The sequence below is a fragment of the Elephas maximus genome, chromosome 6 (assembly GCF_024166365.1).
Source record: "Elephas maximus indicus isolate mEleMax1 chromosome 6, mEleMax1 primary haplotype, whole genome shotgun sequence".
NCBI lineage: Eukaryota > Metazoa > Chordata > Mammalia > Proboscidea > Elephantidae > Elephas > Elephas maximus.
Window position 1 is genome coordinate 136011231 of NC_064824.1, and position 18247 is coordinate 136029477.

At 49.1% G+C, this 18247-nt stretch overlaps 1 protein-coding gene across 1 annotated transcript in view; it reads left to right on the forward strand.

The window, feature by feature from the left end:
* Window positions 1-630: 630 nt before the first annotated feature.
* MROH2A (maestro heat like repeat family member 2A) overlaps window positions 631-18247 on the forward strand; it is a 60771-nt gene continuing 43154 nt past the window's right edge. Inside the window, exons 1-13 of the mRNA XM_049889033.1 lie at window positions 631-706; window positions 2075-2170; window positions 2386-2567; window positions 5945-6076; window positions 6268-6430; window positions 9065-9163; window positions 10647-10798; window positions 11738-11881; window positions 12617-12709; window positions 12876-12954; window positions 13103-13216; window positions 15227-15303; window positions 16384-16503. Coding sequence (XP_049744990.1) covers window positions 631-706; window positions 2075-2170; window positions 2386-2567; window positions 5945-6076; window positions 6268-6430; window positions 9065-9163; window positions 10647-10798; window positions 11738-11881; window positions 12617-12709; window positions 12876-12954; window positions 13103-13216; window positions 15227-15303; window positions 16384-16503 — 1527 coding nt within the window. The remainder of the gene's footprint in view (window positions 707-2074; window positions 2171-2385; window positions 2568-5944; window positions 6077-6267; window positions 6431-9064; window positions 9164-10646; window positions 10799-11737; window positions 11882-12616; window positions 12710-12875; window positions 12955-13102; window positions 13217-15226; window positions 15304-16383; window positions 16504-18247) is intronic.

The window sequence follows — 18247 nt, forward strand, 5'->3', positions numbered from 1 at the left end:
GCATAGAAATGTTCCCAAAGGCCAATTGTTCAAACTGTTGATCTAGACTGACTCTCATAGGTGATGTGGAAGTTCTTCGGCCCAGTTTTGGTTCAAGGAAACAGAGTTCCTGCCCTCTTATCTGTCTTTGAGGTTGTTTATCTCCCCAGTATTCTGCTAGTAGAAACCCACTTCCCCTTCCTGTCCTTGGGGAAGGGGAGTCCTCTTCCCAGGGCCTCTCTGCCACCCCCTCCCCTCCTCTCCAGCTGCCTTGACCACATCCCCCCACCCTAGGCCACATGACTGTACCCTCAGGGGACTTGGCTGTGAATAGCCATACTCCCACCATTTCCCTTTCCCAAACAGACCACCATACTTCCTCACACAATGTGGGCAAAGGAAATGTTAATCACAACATGATGTAGAGTTTCTATGCCAGGGCCCTGGACACTCCTCAAAGCCCTGAGTTGATAGAGACTCAGGGAGGCAGTTGGATCCCAAAGTTCCAAAGGCCCGGAACCTAACGGTGATGATTCTAATGAAGCTGTCCACCTTGTGAGGAGAACTGTCTCTTGTTGGGATTACAAACTGAGGCGGCTAACTGTCTCACTTCATTAGGAATCGTTCCTGCCTTTGCCTACGTTACTATTGATGTGTATTTGGCAAAGAACAAAGCGTTTTCTTGTGGTATTTTTTGGTTCCATCCAGAAAAGGACTCTAAGAAAAGGTCAGTATTAGGTCCCTGAGTAGCTCTGTGAAGGGTTCCCAGGAGGGAAAACTAACAGGGTGGTGAAAAACCCTGGGATGGATTTTCAGGATTAAGGTAATTGGGGCAGGAGGAGAAATTCCCCATCCTAACAACTAAGTTGGTGTTTGTCAACTCTTACGAAGATGCTGATGTTGAGAGAGCCCCTTGGAAGGGGTGCTGAGAGTAGCTGGGGTGGATTGTTCATTAGCCATTAATTTTCAGTGTTTAGAAATGAGAAAGAGTCCTTCTTAACCAAGTGTATTAGTCATCTATTGCCATGCAATCAACTACCACCAACATAAGGGTTTAAAACAACATACATTTATGATTTTGCAGTTTCTGTGGGTCAAGAGTTGGAGTTTAACTGGTTTTTTCGCTCAGGGTCTTACAAGGCTACAATCAAGGTGTTGGCCAGGCTGTGTTCTTTTCTGGAGCTTGGGTTCCTCTTCCAAGCTCACATGGTTGTTGGTAGAATTCAGCTCCTAGTTGGTGCAAGTCTGAGGCCCTCAGCGCCTAGAGGCCACCCACAGTCCCTTGCCAAGTGGCCCTCTCCAAAGGCAGTAGATGTCATGGCCATTATCATGGATTGAATTGTGTCCCCAGAAATATGCTTCACTTGGCTAGGCCATGATTCCCAGTATTGTGTGGTTGTTTCCATTTTGTCATCTGATGTAATTATCCTCCATTATGATGCATTGTAAATCATAACCTCTGCCTGTGGTTATGTTAATAAGGCAGGATTAGGTTATGTGAATGAGGATTAGGTTAAGTCTTGTTATGTTAATAAGGCAGGATTAAGGTGAATCTTGGGTCAATCTTGTGAAAAATGAAAGAGATTAAACAAGCAAGCTAGAGTAGAGATGGGGGAAGAGAGATGCCAATTCACATGAAGGTCGCTCAGGGGCTGAAGCTCAGAAGAGACAAGGACCTTCCCCCAGAGCCAACAAAGAGAGAACACCTTCCTCTAGACCTGACACCCTGAATTTGGACTTCTACCCTCCTAAACTGTGAGAAAATAAATTTCTGTTTGTTAAAGCCATGTACTTGTGGTATTTCTGTTATAGCAGCACTAGATAACTTAGGCAACTGTTTACTTTTTCAAAGCCAGCAGGAGAATCTCTCTCTCTAGTCTGCTATGATGGAGTCTTATAAAATGTGATCATGGGATAAAATGTGATCATGGGGATGCATCCCATCACCTTTGCCATATTGTACTGGTTAGAAGCAAGTTGTAGGTTCCACCTGCACTGAAGGGGAGGAAATTATACAAGGTCATGAGTCATTGGGGGTCATGTCAGGCAGTGTCTGCCACACCAAGTATTTTATGACTCTTGTTTATCTTAAAAGAGCTTGAGGAAGAGATGGCAGAAGCAGCAGTAGACTCAAATGAGGAAGTGTCAGAGGAAACTGAGGACCTGGGCTTTCTTGAAGAAATTGATGGAGGTAAGGAAGCCACTAACTCCTTGAGGATGATTCCCAGTCCAAGCCTCAGTTTCTCCATCTGTACAGTGGAGATGAAGCTTTCTACCCAATCACAGATAGGGAAGTTATTGCTGCAGGTGAAGCTCGAGCAGTGCAGGTGCAGGAGAAGCCAGGGGTACAGGAACACCTCCTGTAATAGCCATCTCAACACCACATCTGTGGCGTCTTCATTTCAGGTACTTTCCAACAAGTCACAAACCTTCTGAACATCATGGAAAGCGAGTCAGCAAAGTCAGACGTTGCATGGGCAGGTCCCGACATGCGGAAGACCCTGGCCTCGGTGATAATCACTGAGAAGGCCAACAGCAAGCCCTCTGTGGTGATGAATGCTCTTATTCGCTGCCTGCAGATGCCCAAGGTAGGGCTTCTCAGCCGGTGGCCCCTCCTCTGAGCTCAGCCACCTTGGGCTGTGCATCTACCCACAACTCAACACACAGTTAACATTGCTGGCACAGGGCCAAGGGCTAGGACACAGATGGGCAAGACTGTGAGGGTTTTTACTTCTTGAACCAAAAAACCAAACCAAGCCAGTTGCTGTTAAGTCAACACTGACTCATGGTGACCCCATGTATGTCAGAGTAGAACTGTGCTCCATAGGGTTTTATTCCTTTCTTTTTTAATAATTTATTTTATTTTTGTCATTGTTGTTGAGAATATACACAGCAAAACATACATCAGTTCAACAATTTCTACATGTAAAATTCATGACATTCTTTGAGTTGTGCAACCATTCTCACCTTCCTTTTCCGAGTTGTTCCTCCTCCATTAACATAAGCTCACTGCCCCCTAAGGTTCCTGTCTAATCTTTCTGTTTGCTCTTGTCAATGTGATCCCACATAGATAAATCTCAAAAGAACATAATGCTCAAGGCAGATATTCTTTACTAGTCAAGCTAAACAATAGTTTGACTTTAAGAAGACTTCAGGGGATAATTTTTGGTTTAAGGTTTGTCTCGGTTATCTAGTGCTTCTATAACAGAAATACCGTAAGTGGATGACTTTAATAAACAGAAGCTTATTCTTTCACAGTCTAGGAGGCTTGAAGTCCGTATTCAGGGTGCCAGCTCCAGGGGAAGGCTTTCTCTGTTGGCTCTGGCAGAAGGTCCTTGTCATCAGTCTTCCCCTGGTCTAGGAGCTTGTCAGCACAGGGACCCTGGGTCCAAAGCACGTGTTCTGCTCCTATATTTTTGCTTGGTGGTAGGTGGTCCCTTTCCTCTCTGCTCACTTCTCTCTTTCATATTTTAAAAGAGATTGACTTAAAGTACAATCTAATCCTGTAGATTGAGTCCTGCCGCATTAACATAACTACCTCTAATCCTGCCTCCTTAACGTCATAGAGGTTAGGATTTACATCACATCAGATTACAAAATGGTGGACAACCACACAATACTGGGAATCACAGCCTAGCCAAGTTGACACACATTTTGGGGGGGCACAATTCAGTTCATAACAAGATTTAAAGATTATCTCAGGGCAGTAGTTCCAGGAGCTCAGCCATCCTCCATAGCTCCACACAAGGTTTTCAATGGCTGATTTTTTAGAGGGAGATTACCAAGCCTTTCTTTCAAGCTACCTCTGGGTGGACATGAACCACCAACCTTTAGGTTAGCAGTCAAGCATGTTAACCTAGGTTAACACCTTGGTACTCTTGTTCCTCAAGGGCCAGTTGAGCCAGAATCCCCAGTGGGGTTGAGGACTGGAGCTTTCATAATTTTGAAAAGATCTCCTGAATTCTGAGACAGTAGGTTTGGGAGGCACCATCCTAGAACCCGTGAGCTTAGTTACAAAGATGTTGAGCAGGATCCAACCAGGTGGACTGGGGGTGCCAAGACACACCAGCTGCAGAGAAACCATGTGACAAGACAAGGATATTAGAAGTAGATTACCAGGCTAGCGAGGACACTGTTAAGCTGGGGTGTGACACTGGGTAAAGGATGTTGAAAGAGTGATGGAAAAAGTAACCTAAGATCATGGGGGGCCTTGTGTGAGAGAGTAGTGTTAAGACCAGTGGTTCTCACATTTACATGTACCTTGGAAGCACCTGGAGGATTGTTAAACATAGTTTCCTGGACCCTACCCCCAGAGGCTCTGATTTGATGGGCCTACAATCAGCATTTCTAACAAGTTCCCAGGTAACGTTGATGTGGCTAGTGTGGGGACCACATTTTGAGAACCTCTGGATTTAGGACTACCTTTTAGCCTTTGGGGGTCCCTGGGTGGTACAAACGGTTAATGTGTTTGGCTACTAACCGAAAGGTTGGCAGTTTGAGTCCACCCAGAGGTGCCTCAGAAGAAAGGCCTAGCGATCTACCTCTGAAAAATCAGCCACTGAAAACCCTATGGATCACAGATCTACTCTGATAAACACGGGGTTTAGGAGTTTTCATAAGGATTCTATGTTTGGATTTTTAATTTGCTATCCCAAGACTAGGAATCCAAAACCAAGGCACCCTCTACAAGATTTCATCTGTAGAACCTATAAATTTGGGTGAGTTCCCTATTCTCAGATACACCAAATTTGCTGAAGTAGCTGAACTGTCAGGACATGCCCTTCCTGACCACCTGGGGGAGGAGGCCATTTTCCCAGAGGGCTTTGCAGGCCCATTATAAAGTCGACCTTTATTCCTTAAGAGTGGCTTCTCATGCCTGATTACACGGGAGTCATTCTCAAAAATATGACTTTTCAGGTGTAGCCTTGGTTACATAATTGATTTGTCCAATCGGATCCTAAACCAGTTAATTCTAAATGATGATAAGTGCTATGTAGGAATCAAAATACAATAAGAGGCAAGTCTTCTCATCACAATGCCCACTTACTAGGGAAAAGGGCAGGGTGAACTTACTGTTATGGATAGAACTGCGTCCCCCCAGAATGTATATCAACTTGGCTAGGCTATGATTCTCAGTATTGAGTGATTGGTCACCATTTTGTGATTTGATGTGATTATTCTATGTGTTGTAAATCCTAACCTCTATGATGCTAATGAGGCAGGATTAGAGGCATTTACGTTAACGAGGCAGGACACAATCTACAAGATTAAGTAGTATCTTGAGTCAATCTTTTTTAGATATAAAAGAGAGAAGAGGGACCTCAAACCACTAAGAAAGAAGCGCAGGGGCGGAGTGTGTCCTTTGAACCCAGGGTCCCTGTGGTGAGAAGCTCCTAGGCCCAGGGGGAGATTGATGACAAGGACCTTCCCCTAGAGCTGACAGAAACAGAAAGCCTTCCCCTAGAGCTGGTGCCCTGAATTTGGAATTTTAGCCTCCTAGACTAGGAAAGAATAAATTACTGTTGTTAAAGTTACCCACTTGTGATATTTCTGTTATGACAGCACTAGATAACTAAGATACTTACCTCCTTGGGCTTTTCAGATGGCTAGTGCCAAGTTTGTGGAAGACCTTGTGTATTGACCATCAGATACCTGCCTTGCAGAATATGTCAGACTAGAAATGGAAGAGAGAATGGATTTGTAGATCATGTTGATAGGAGCAGCCAAATGAGTTGGGTGGAGAAGGAGAAGGAATTGGAGATGGAGGAGTCTGGATCTGTGGCTTGGGTGGTTTTGTGGATGGTGGTTGCATTTACCAAGATGTGGCATGCAGAAGGATGTAGTGGGAGGGAGAAGGTGATGAATCGTAGCTAATCGGACTTGTGGTACTAGGGCAGGGCTGGGTCCATTCCCAGGCCCCACTGCCCAGTCTGGGGATCTTCCCACCTGCCATGTTGTTTCCCAGATTTCCACCCAGCGCAAGGTCAACATTTACAACATCCTCCAGGAAATCATCCAGCAGGAAGGGGAGCTGGAGGAGCAGTGTGTCCAGAGGCTGGTCACCATAGCCTCTAAGGAGATGAGGGAGGCCTCAGAGGTAGTAGAGCCCTGAGCTCCGTCGGTGGCTCACCTCCTGCTGGTCCAGGAGCTGGGCCATTGGGCATGGCGAAGGATGCTCAGGGCCCTTGTTCAGTTACCCTGAGCCCAGGGCAGCCCAGTGGGGGTGGAGGGGACGTGGTGTAGGAGGGTTTTTAAGAACTGATGGTGGTGCTGCACATCCCTTTGCAGATGGAAGGCTACGTGAAGGCAGAGGTGGCCAGTGACACTCTGGTGGCTCTGTCCCGAAACCACTTTAGCTTGGTCATGTACGAGCTGCAGCACCACCTCAAGCCCCTCAACCTCACTGATGAGTTTGTCATCGTCACCTTGGCCAAGCTGGCTAACGGCAACGGTAAGAGTCTCTTGACAGTTCTCATGCTCCAATTTCTGGCCCCTTCAGGCCAGTCTAGTGTTCCCTCAAGGTCTTTGCCTCTCTCTCCATCTCAGCTTCTCTCTGTCAATGTCTTTGTCTCTGCCCCACACTTTGCATCTCTCTCTTCTCATCTTTCTCTGCCATTTTTCCATCTCCATGTGCTTTTTTGCCTTTCTCAGTGTTAGTTTCTCTGTGCTTTTCATTAGTGTCTCTGTTCCTCTGTCATCCTGTCTCCCTGTGTCTCTCTCCATCTCCCCTATTCCTGTCTGCCTTCATTGCCATCTTCACATGTCTCTCTTCTTATTTCCTTTCTGCCTCTCCTTTTTCCTTCCATTCCACAAACATGTGCTAAACTCATGTGCACCAAACTCTAGTACACAATTGTGGTAGGTGTTTGGGCTACAGCAGTAAATAAAACATTCATGGTCCTGGCTCTCTTAAGGGACCATAATCAAGCAAAGTAGTAAATGCATGATTTTGAGATGACACGTATGAAGAAAACTGGTAGGCAGCTCTTGAGATCAGGATGGAGGAGGGGACCTCATCTCTATAAGGCCCTCAGCAAGGTAGCAATATTTCAGCTGAGATATGAAGGCTGAGAAGAAGATATCCTTGTGAAGAATGGGGTGGCGGGGGGAGGGGAGAACATTCCACATCGAGACAACATCATGTACAAAGGCCCTGGGGTAGGAAAGAGCTTGGTTTCTCTGAAGAACTGAGGTCACTGTGGCTGAAGTTAGAGAGTGAGGGGAAGATGGGTGTAAAATGAGGTTGGAGAACTAGGCAGGGCCTAGTGGCCATGGGAAGGAGTCTGGACTTTGAGGACAATAGGAAGCTACTGAAGGATTTTAAGCTGCAGAGTTAATCAAATTTAGGCTTCAGGAAGACCATTGTGGTTGTGTGGATGGAGAACAGATGGGTGGTGTGTAAATGTGAGGAGATGGTGACTTGGTCTGGGACATTTGATAAGAGGTGGTCACCTGTGAGATAAGATGGAGCTTCAGTCAACAGGACTTCCTGATGAGTTTCATGTGGGGGTGAAGGAAGGGAGAAATCAATGATGGCTCCCAGAGAAATACTGTGTAGGGGTGAGGGGGCGTATGAAAACTCTCTGTACCTTCTGCACAATTTTTCTATAAAACTAAAACTTCTCTAAAAAATAAAGTCTACTAAAAAAAGAATGACTCCAGGTTTTGGGGTTGAGCAACTGGCTGTATGATGGGCTCATGTCCCAAAGTAGGAAAGACTGGGGAGGAGAGAGAGAGTTTGGGGACGCAAGTGAAGATATTTGCTTTCTACGTGTCAAGTTTGAATGGCTTGTGAGATGCTTCAGTGGAGAGGTTGGGGGGCAATTTTTTGGAGAGGGCAGGACTGGGCCTGGCATGGGATTGGGTGGCCTCAGCATGTAGGGGTGTTGAAAGCTGTTGAAAAGCCTTAGAGTGTTCACACCTAAGGAGTGAACGTAGGAAGAGAAGAGAAGGCAACCGACATTGAGATGACTTAGAAGGAATGCAAGAGAGCTGGGAGGAAGATGCAGACAGGGTGGTATCTGGTAGCCAGAAGGAGGAGAGTAATTCAGAAAGAGTGAGTGGCCAGCTGTGTCCACTTCTGCTGAGGGGCTAGTGAAAGTGGTTGGGGAAGAAGAGTTTCATGGCAGGCTGGGGTTGGAAGTTTGGATGGAGTGGGCTCAAGGGAGATGGAGGAGAGGAAATGAAGGCGGGGTATAAGGCAACTCGCTGTGGCGGGGCGGGGGGCGGGAAGGTAAACGGAGCAGAAGCTGGAGAGGTGTGCAGGGTCAGGGATTTCTAGATTTGTCTGTGTGCTCATGGCAAAGACTCAGGACAGAGGGATAGGTGCATGGTGCCAGAGAGAGGGGGCCAGGCAGGAAAGTACGGTCTGGGGGAAGGTGAGTGAGGCTCTGAAATGGGTGGAGGGGCTCGACTGGGAGGGCAGAGACCCTGCCTTTTGTGGGAGGGTGGGTCTGTCACTAGATTCTCTCCTTCCAGAAACTTCTTTTCTCTCCACTTCCCATCTCTACATTTCCTTTCTTCTCTATTCTTTTTTCTCCTTCTTTCCTATAGCCTCAATTACTGCTCTCAACCGCAGGCTTCCTTGTTCTTCATTTGTCGGAGGACATCTGGGGGGCACTCACAGGAGCCAGACACCTGCCCCAGGCACTCACTCTCTCTCCCCTCTACTTCTTCCCACTTTCTGCCTCTCCCCCTCTCTTCTCCTGGGGCGCTGTGTCTCCACTCTTCTTGGGCCTCTCTTGCTGCCTCTTCCTTCTCTTTCCGTCCCTGTCTCTTCTCCCCTCTTCCTCTGTTTCCGGTCCTCCTTTCTACTTCACCCACTTCTAGCTCAACCCTTTCCCTGACTCCCAATGTCCTGTGATCCCAGCCTGGCAGAGGGGCTCCCTCGTTCTGGACTGTGGGGGTTGCAGGTGTTGGCTTCGAGGAAGACAGGAGAGGAGGTGAAGTCAGACATAGACAGCAACTCCCTGTGAGGGGGAAGAGAAATAGGGCGACAGCTGGAGGGGCACTCAGGAACAGGTTGGGCAGTGGGGTTGTCCTCTCTGTCTGCTTCCGGTTGACCCTTAATCCCCATTCCCCACAGTGTTCGAATTCATGCCGTACATGGGCATCACCCTGGCTACCATATTCACAATGCTGAGACTTGCCAACGAGGCCAAGATGCGTCAGGTGATCTGTGGGGGTGCGTGTCCTGCCCAGCCCTGGAGGGGAAGTGGGGCAAGAAGCAGGTGGAAGGGTATAGAACAGGGCGGGTGTTGTCTGTGACCATTCACTCATTCTCAAGCATTTGCTGCTTCTCCTACTTTGTGCCGCCAGTGGGGAGATAGGTGTGTGCCTTTCGGAGAGGAGAGCTAGAGGGAGGAAGCTGCCCGTGTGATCCCTGGAGTTGCTGTGCAGTTACATCTTTCAGGAGAAGACCAGGGAAATGCGGTGGGGATCACAGGAGAGGAAGACAGGGGAAATGTCTGCACCATGGGCTTGATTTGGGCAGGGCCTCCATGCTATTGGAGCCCTGGTGGTACGGTGGTTAAGAGCTCGGCTGCTAACCGAAAGGTCGGCAGTTCGAATCCAACAGTTGTTCCTTGGAAACCCTATGGAGCAGTTCTACTCAGTCCTATAGGGTCGCTGTGAGTCGGAATGGTCTTGATGGCAACGGGTTTGGTTTTAACGGGTCTATTGCATTTAGGAGTTCCTGGGTGGTGCAAAAGGTTAACGCGTTCGGCTGCTAACAGAAAGGTTGGAGGTTTGAGTCCACCCAGAGGTGCCTTGGAAGAAAGGCCTGGCAATGTTCTTCCAAAAAAACAGCCATTGAAAATCCTATGGAGCACAATTCCACTCTGACACGCATGGGGTTGCCACGAGTCAGAGTCGACCCTATGGCAAGCGGCTCGGTACTATTTACTGAGGTGGTGCTGGTTCAGCGGCAGGATTTTCTTCCTTCCGTGAGGGAGACCCAGGTTCAATTCCTGGCCGATGCGCCTCACGTGCAGCCCCCACCTGTCTGTCAGCAGAGGCCTGTGTGTTGCTATGGTGCTGGACAGGCTCAGGAGAGCTTCCAGACTAGGACAGACTAGAAGGAATAGCGTGGAGATCTACTTCCAAAAATTAGCCATTGAAAATCCCTCTGACGGCAACAGTCCGGTTCACAGCTCATCCTGGGAATGGCACAGGACTGGGTTGCTTTTCATTTCATTGTGTGTGGGGTCTCTATGAGTAGGGATCAACTCAAAGGCAGCTAAGGACAACATTGATGCTATTTAAATCTGATCACCTTACCCAGGGTTAGGTTACTTAACACATTTGTGGGCTAAAAAACCCTGATACCTGAGAAAAGAGGACAAAGTGTGTTTGTTGCCCTGAGCACCCTGGGATGTGGATAAAGATTCATATTCTAGGCCCCACTCTTGCCCTGCTGCACTGGTACCTCAAAGGGAGGGGCCGGACACCCGCGTACTTAGTATCTTCTCTCGTGGGTTCTTACACACACAGACCCGAAGGGTAAAAACTGGGGATCTGTGAGAGGGGTCGGGGATGGGAGGCCAGAGAGGCAGGGAAGCAGGGGAATTTTCCAGCTCTGTATTTGCCCCCCGCTACGGACACGCGAGCGCCTTCCTCTGGTAAGAGGTGGCTAGTGAGCGTCTGTCTGCTTCCTCCCGTGGCGGCAGCCATGGAGACCTTCTGTGAGACGGTGCAGTTCTACCTGAAACACCTGGAGGACAGTGTGTACCCCGTGATGAACGAGGAGCAGTTTGCCACGAAGCTGTTCCCCATGTATCGCTACTTTGTGACAGTGTGGCTCAGGAACGACAACTCCGAGGTAAGACGTACCTCTCGTTAGGGAACCCCGGCTCCCCCAGGCCACGATAAGCGGCCTGAGGAGCTGGAAGGACCGCACCAGCCTCCATCCTGGGTGACAAGTGAGAAGGCTGAGCCAAGGAGATGGGAACCTGGTCAGTGGCTGATTCCGATGAAGGCCCTCGGGGCGTCGAGGGCTGGATGATAACTCTGAGAGCGGGTTCTAGGGTACCTGTTACTGTACCAGGTGCTTTTCCGAGCAGCTTACTTACGTGAGCGCCATCATGGAGGACTACCAGTGCCCACCCCCATTTTACAAATGGGGAAACTGAGGAACGGTGTCTCCATTTTCAGGGACTGCAGTAACAAAACACCACAAAGGATGTGGCTTTAAACAACAGAAATTTATTGTCTCACAGTTCTGGAGGTCAGAGTTCCAAAAACAGGGCATCAGCAGGGCTGGGCTTCCAGTGGCCTCTAGGGAGCAATCATTTTTGGTCTCCTTCAGCTTCTGGTAGCCCTGGGCTTTCTTGGCATTCCATGGCTTCCCCCTGTGGGTGACTCTGCCTCTGAGTCTCTCCTTCTCTTTTATAAGACACCTCTCCAAAGGGATTAGAAATGGGACCCACCCTGCCCTAGTACACCCTCCTTTAGTTTAACCCATAACAGAAGAAGAACGCTATTTCCAAACAAGGCCATGTTCACAAGTACAGGGGTTGGACTTGTACATATCATTTTGGGAGAGACAATTGAACCCACAGGACAGAGGGGTTTCGTCCTTGCCCAAAGTCACCTGGCTAGTAAGTGACGGCGCTGGGACCCCACCTGGCTTCAGTCAGGGTTCAACTCTACTTATGAGTTCCTTTCTGTCATGTGTCCTTTGACCCGATGGGCCGGGGTGAGATCATTGGCCTTGCTGAGGGTCTGGAAAGATGAGTCCGAAGGCCCCATTTCCTGGTAGGTCAAGCTGGGGGTCATCAAGTCCCTGAGGCCCATGCTGAACCTCCTGCTGCCCAATGATGACCTTCGGGAGCAGGTCTATGACTACATCCCCCTGCTGCTGGCTGAGTACCAGGGCGGACTGGAGGCCCTCTTCATCACCCAGGTGAGTGGGCCACCCAGGTAAGTGGGCCACCCAGGTGAGCAGGTCACCTGGGCTGCCTTTTTCACGCTCTGGGCTCAGCTTGGGAGACTTGGAGCTCCCCAGTGTCCAGGGGTGGTCTCCTCTGGGTGGACAGGGGGGTGTCGCAGATATTTTGGCGTTGTGTCAGCAGACCATTTGGGGTTATAGGACCTGGCATTGACAGGGTTTTGTGGAAAATGAATGCCACCGTTCCATATGGAAGGTATAAGATCCTGAAGGGCCTTGGAGGCCTCAGTGAGGTTGTGAGCTGAAGCTGCAGCAGGCTCTGAGCCAAGGAGTGACCTGGGCTCAGGTTGCAAGGGGTCCCTTATCCTCACAGAAGGCATGGACCTTAGCTCTAAAAGCAAGGCTTGGGGGCGATGTGCTCGATGTATGAGCCACCTGTAGATGAGTCTGGCTACAAAATGGGGCCACATCCAGGGGAGCAGGAGAGAAAGCTGGGGAAGGTCTGGAATGCTGAGCTCAGTGGACTTCACAGGGCTTCCTAAGCTTTATTGTGCTTAGGAACCAAGTGGGCTCCTTAAAATGCAGAGTCGGCTCAGCAGACCTGGGGTGGGGCCCCAAAGCATACATTTCCAACCAGCCCCAGCGGGTGCTGGTTCTACCAGCCCTCAGACCACCTGCGTGCGCAGCAAGGAGGATATCTGGACCCCAGTGGGAAGGGGGTTATCTGCCAGCAGCGGCCCACCTTTGCAGGTCCTGAGGCAGATCCTGGAGGTATCAGTCATCACCAACACCCCTGTCCCCCACATGCAGCTACACACCATCTTCATGGAGCTGCATGTCCAGGTGAGGCTGGAAGCTGGGCTGGGCACAGCACCCTCAGGGTGGGCCGTGGGGAGTGAGACAGCAGCAAGCGGTGCCTCCCCCTCGCCATGCCTCGTGCATCCAGCTGGGTGCACCCCCCATACACACATCCCCTGTCCGGCTATGACCTCACCCCGTCTCTGCCCAGGTGTGCACCAAGGCCCCGGCCCAGCAGCAGCACAGCGGCCAGAACCTAACGGAGATCGTGCACTGCTTCATAGCCCTGGGTGAGGTGCCAGTAGGGCTGCCCCCTGCCTGCCCCCTACCCACAGGATCTACTGGGTGCTCTGGGCTGCCTGGCCTTTCTGAGCTTCCGGCCCTGGACTCCTGCCTTCATGGAATCAGTGGGCGTGATGAGAATTCTTTCCCCTGCAGCCCGCTCCTACCCCAAGGAGCTGATGAAGTTCTTCCTCAGCCAGATGGAGATGAGCAAGGAGGCCACCCTTGTGGGGACGCTGACCCTGATCAGGGCCGTAGTGAGTGCAGATGGTGAGCCATGGAGGGGAAGAGGTGGATTGGGCAGATAGGGGAGGTAGTTCGCCCTTGTCTGGGCTTGTCATCTCCTCTTTTATAGACACTGCTTGGGTGGGCCAGGGGAGCCGGCAGTTCTTGGTTGCTTCCTATATTCTACCCTTGGGAAGACCCAGCATTGTGACCTTGATCCTCTCCCTAAACCCTGAAAACCAGCTGAGTCTGAATTTCAAGCTGTTAACCCAAATCCTAGTACCAACATGCAAAACTAAACCAAAGGGTGAATGCAAGGCCTAATTATAACACGTAGAGGAGCCTTGGTGGCACAACAGTTAAGCCTTCGCTAACTGAAAGGTGAGTGGTTCGAATCCACCCAGTGGCTCCGGAACACCTGGCGGTCTGCTCCCATAAAGATAACAGCCTTGGAAACCCTGTGGGCAGTTCTACTCTATCCTGTAGGGTCGCTATGAGTTGGAATAGACTCTATGGCAATTTTTCTTTTTTTGGTTTGTATATTAAGTGTCACCAAAACCACCAAACCCAGTGCCACCGAGTTGATTCCGACTCACAGCGACCCTATAGGACAGAGTCGAACTGCCCTATAGAGTTTCCAAGGAATGCCTAGCAGATTCGAACTGCCGACCCTTTGGTTAGCAGCCGTAGGACTTAACCACTATGACACCAGGGTTTCCATATTAAGTGTAGCAGAGTATATATTGTGACCTTAGTTATGTGAAATAAATCTATGTTTATTTATGCATAAACAGGTTAGGGGGCACACCTAAACTGTTAGTAACTTAATTTTTTGCAATAAACATGTATTATTTCTTTAATCAGGAATCTCTGGGTGGTGCAAACAGTTAAGAGCTCGGCTACTAACTGAAAGGTTGGCGGTTCAAATCCACCTAGAAACATCTGGGAAGAAAGGCTTGGTGGTCTACTTCCAAAAGACCACAGCCACTGAAAACCCTGTGGAGTGCAGTTCTACCCTGAAACACATGGGGTCGCCATGAGTCAGAACCAACTAGACTGCAACTGATTTATTTACTTTTTATATGTAATTAGAAAAAAAATTCCATTTTGGAGAGAAAAGCTCTAAATTGTAACATTTTCCCGTTAACGCCTGACAAACTGCCACCTTCTACCTATCCTCATTTCCTCAGATTCCCACATCAGTGTTGCCTTCAACCAATGCCGAGCCTTGAGAGCATCCGTTCCATCCACATTTGATCTCTCCAGAACCTTCTCTTGGCTCTTTCCCGCCTTACTTTATGTCCCCTTCTTTAATCGAGTCTGCCGTCATCAGTTGTATGAATAGCAAACACTGATAGAGTGCTTATCATGTGCTGTCCTCACATGTTTCATCCTCACAACACCTCCGCAACGGAGGTACCATTATTATCCCCACTTACAGCTGAGGAAACTGAACCACACAGGGGTGAAGTAATTCTCACAGGGTTACATGGTTGGGATGTGGCGGAGCCAGGATTCGAACCTGGGCAGTCTGGCACCAGAGTCCTTGCTCTTCACGGCTGTTATTTGCAGCTTCCCTGTGCCCACTGTGGGCACAGAACTGAGTTTCCAGCTTCAAGGGGGACAAAGGAGGCCATGACTCTGCCCTCAAGGGCAGTCCTACCCACTTCCCATAAGACATGCACACAAGGAGCAGCCAAAGGAGCGAAGCATAAAAACAATCCCACCTGGGCCAGGGAGGGAGGCTGCAGTGGGTGCTGTGAGGAGACGGAGGTGAGAGGCTGGCTGGGGGTCCCTGAGGGAAGCACCCCTGAGCTTGTGGGTGGTGAGTGGAAATGTTGGAACAGGAAGAAGCCTGAGGCTTGGGAGGCTTTCCCTGAGGCTGAGTTGGGGGACAGTCACCTGAGATCTCCCTGAGCCTCCACTCTCTGAGGAAGATAGCCAGCGGGGCCCAAGGAGGCACCGATTCTACTCTGGGCCCACACCTCTCCTGGACCTTCTCCTTAGAGCCCAGCCCTGAAGCCAGTGGCCTCTGGGTGGGTTTTCCTCTTTCAGAGCCCAAAATGAATATGAGAACCATCTGCCTGGCCATCAAGGTGGTCAAGAACGCCCTCTCCGACACCAGGTCTAAGGTAACAAGGTAGAGACGGGGAAGGGGATGGGGCTCAGGTGACACTCTGTCAGGATGTTGAGATCCACGGGGCAGGCCAACTATCAACCTTCTCTCCCTGTCCAGCTCAGTAGGGTAGAGGGCCCTGGCTGGCCTCCTCAAGTCAACACCCTTTTTCATTTTTTATCATTCCAAGTATATACATAATATGACATTTGCAATTCAGCATTTTTCAGGTATAACAATTTAGTGATATCGATTACATTAATCATGTTGTATAACCATCGACCATAATCGTGGAAGCCAACACCTTTGATAGAAAGCCCAGCTTCCCACCCAGTACTAGGCAGGGGTAGGGGGTAGTGAGGCTACTAAAAGCCATGGTTCCCACTCCAGAGACCCCCAGGCTTACCTGGAGTTTCCAAATGATGAGCCTCAGGCATCACCTTGGGCAGAGGGGAGGCCAAGCAAACCCAGCTTCAGCCACAGCTGCTTGGCTGCTTAGGGTGTTTACAAGATTTGACTTCATTTGGAAGAGGACTGAGGGTTCCCCCTACCCCCAAAATACACAATTAAAAACCACTATCCCAGACTGCACTGTGCTTGGCCCAACTTGGAGTGCGGCTGTGGTTCAGGGCTGTTAGCTCTGAGGGTCTGACAGAAATTCTGAGGAAGAAGCTGAGCAGATGAGAGAATTTGGCCTGGAGATTTAGGCAGAGAAAGGAAGAGAGAATAGGTCTGTTCTGTGCTGCCCCTACACAATGAGTCTCACGTGGTAGGTCCGAGGACACCCAGGATAAGAGGTGCTGTTCCCCACCAGAGCTTTCCAAAGATGAGCAGCGTGCATAGAGGGAATCAGCTGTGTCCCTAGGGTTCAGATGAGGCTTCTGGCTGGGGGTGCTGCAGGGCAGAACCCCATGAATGAGACAGGGGTGGGGAGTATATAGAGTGGGCAGTAGCCAGGTGGCCCCTGGCCTCTTCCAGCCCAGAGTCTCCCCAGTTCTCAGCTGTCCCATGTCACTAGACTGGGTGTTAGGCACTGAGCCTCCTGCCCCTGGAGCCCACCCCGACCTCCAGCACTTCCACCACCTTGTCCCCTCAGGTGAGGATGGCCATTCTCCGCATCATCGGCCAGCTGGCACTTTCTGGCTACCAGGACAGGATCAAAGGCTGGGGCCTGAAGTACGTGTCAGTGCAGCTGACCTTGTCCACCTACAAACTGGTGAGTGTCCCCAGCACGCAGACCCCACAGCAGTTGGACTTTGGACATGGTTTCCACCAGCATTGAGGAAAGCCAACCACGCAGTCAATGTACTTGTACTTGAACGTGCATACACGTTCATGACACATGTACATAGACATACAGTATGCTAGCAGGTAATGGTGTGCACAGTCACAAGGGTAGTTGTTGTCCTTAGGTGCCTTGGAGTCAGTTCCAACTCATAGCAACCACATGCACAACAGACGAGAACACTCTCCTGTCCTGTGCCATCCTCACAATCGTTATGCTTGAGCCCATTGTTGCAGCCACTGTGTCAGTCCATCTGGTTGAGGGTCATTCTTTTTTTTTTTGCTGATTCTCTACTTGACCAAGCATGATGTCCTTCTCTAGGGACTGGTCACTCCAGATAACGTGTCCAAAGTACGTGAGATGAAGTCTAGCCATCCTTGCTTCTAAGGAGTTTTCTGGATGTACTTCTTCCAAGACAGGTCTGTTCCTTCTTTTGGCAGTCCATGTTATAGTCAATATTCTTTGCCAACACTGTAATTCAGAGGCATCAATTCTTCTCCGGTTTTCCTTATTCATTGTCCAACTTTCACATGCATATGAGGCTATTGAAAACGCTGTGGCTTGGGTCAGGTGCACCTTAGTCTTTAAAGCGACATCTTTGTTTTTTTTTTAACGCTTTAAAGAGGACTTTTGCAGCAGATTCTCCCAATGTAATGCATCATTTGATTTCTTGACAGCTGCTTCCACGGGTGTTGATTTGACCAAGTAAAATGAAATCCTTGGAAATTTCAATATTTTCTCATTTATCATGATGTTGCTTATTGGTCCAGTTGTGAGGATTTTTGTTTTACATTGAGGTGAAATCCATACTGAAGGCTGTAGTTTTTGATCTTCATCAGTAAGTGCTTCAAGTCCTCCTCACTTTCAGCAAGCAAAGTTGTGTCATCTGCATAATGCAGGTTGTTAATGAGCCTTCCTCCAATCCTGACGCCCCATTCTTCTTCATATAGTTCAGTTTCTCAGATTTTTTGCTCAGCATTGAATAAGCATGGTGGAAGGACATACCCTGATGCACACATTTACTAATTTTAAACCAAACGGTATTGCCTAGTTCTGTTTGAATGGCTGCCTCTTGGTCTATGTACAGGTTCCTCATGAGCACAATTAAGTGTTCTGGAATTCCCATTCTTTGCAATGTTATCCATAATTTGTTATGATCCACACAGCCAAATGCCTTTGCATAGTCAATAAAACACAGGTAAGTATCTTTCTGGTATTCTCTGCTCTCAGTCAGGATCCATCTGACATCAGCAATGATTTCCCTTTGTTCCATATCCTCTTCCAAATCTGGCTTGAATTTCTGGTAGTTCCTGTTGATGTACTGCTGAAACTGCCTTTGAATGATTTTCAACAAAATTTTACTTGTGTGTGATATTAATGATATTGTTTGATAATTTCTGCATTCTGTTGGATCACCTTTCTTTGGAGTGGGCACAAATATGGACTTCTTCCAGTCGATCGGTCAGGTAGCTGTCTTCCAAGTTTCTTGGCATAGATGAGTGAGGACTTCCAGCTCAATTGTTTGTTGAAATATCTCAGCTGGTATTCCGTCAATTCCTAGAGCCTTGTTTTTCACCAGTGCTTCGGTGCAGCTTAGGCTTCTTCCTTCGGCACCATTGGTTCCTGATGATATGCTACCTTCTGAATGGTTGAATGTCGACCAATACTTTTTGGT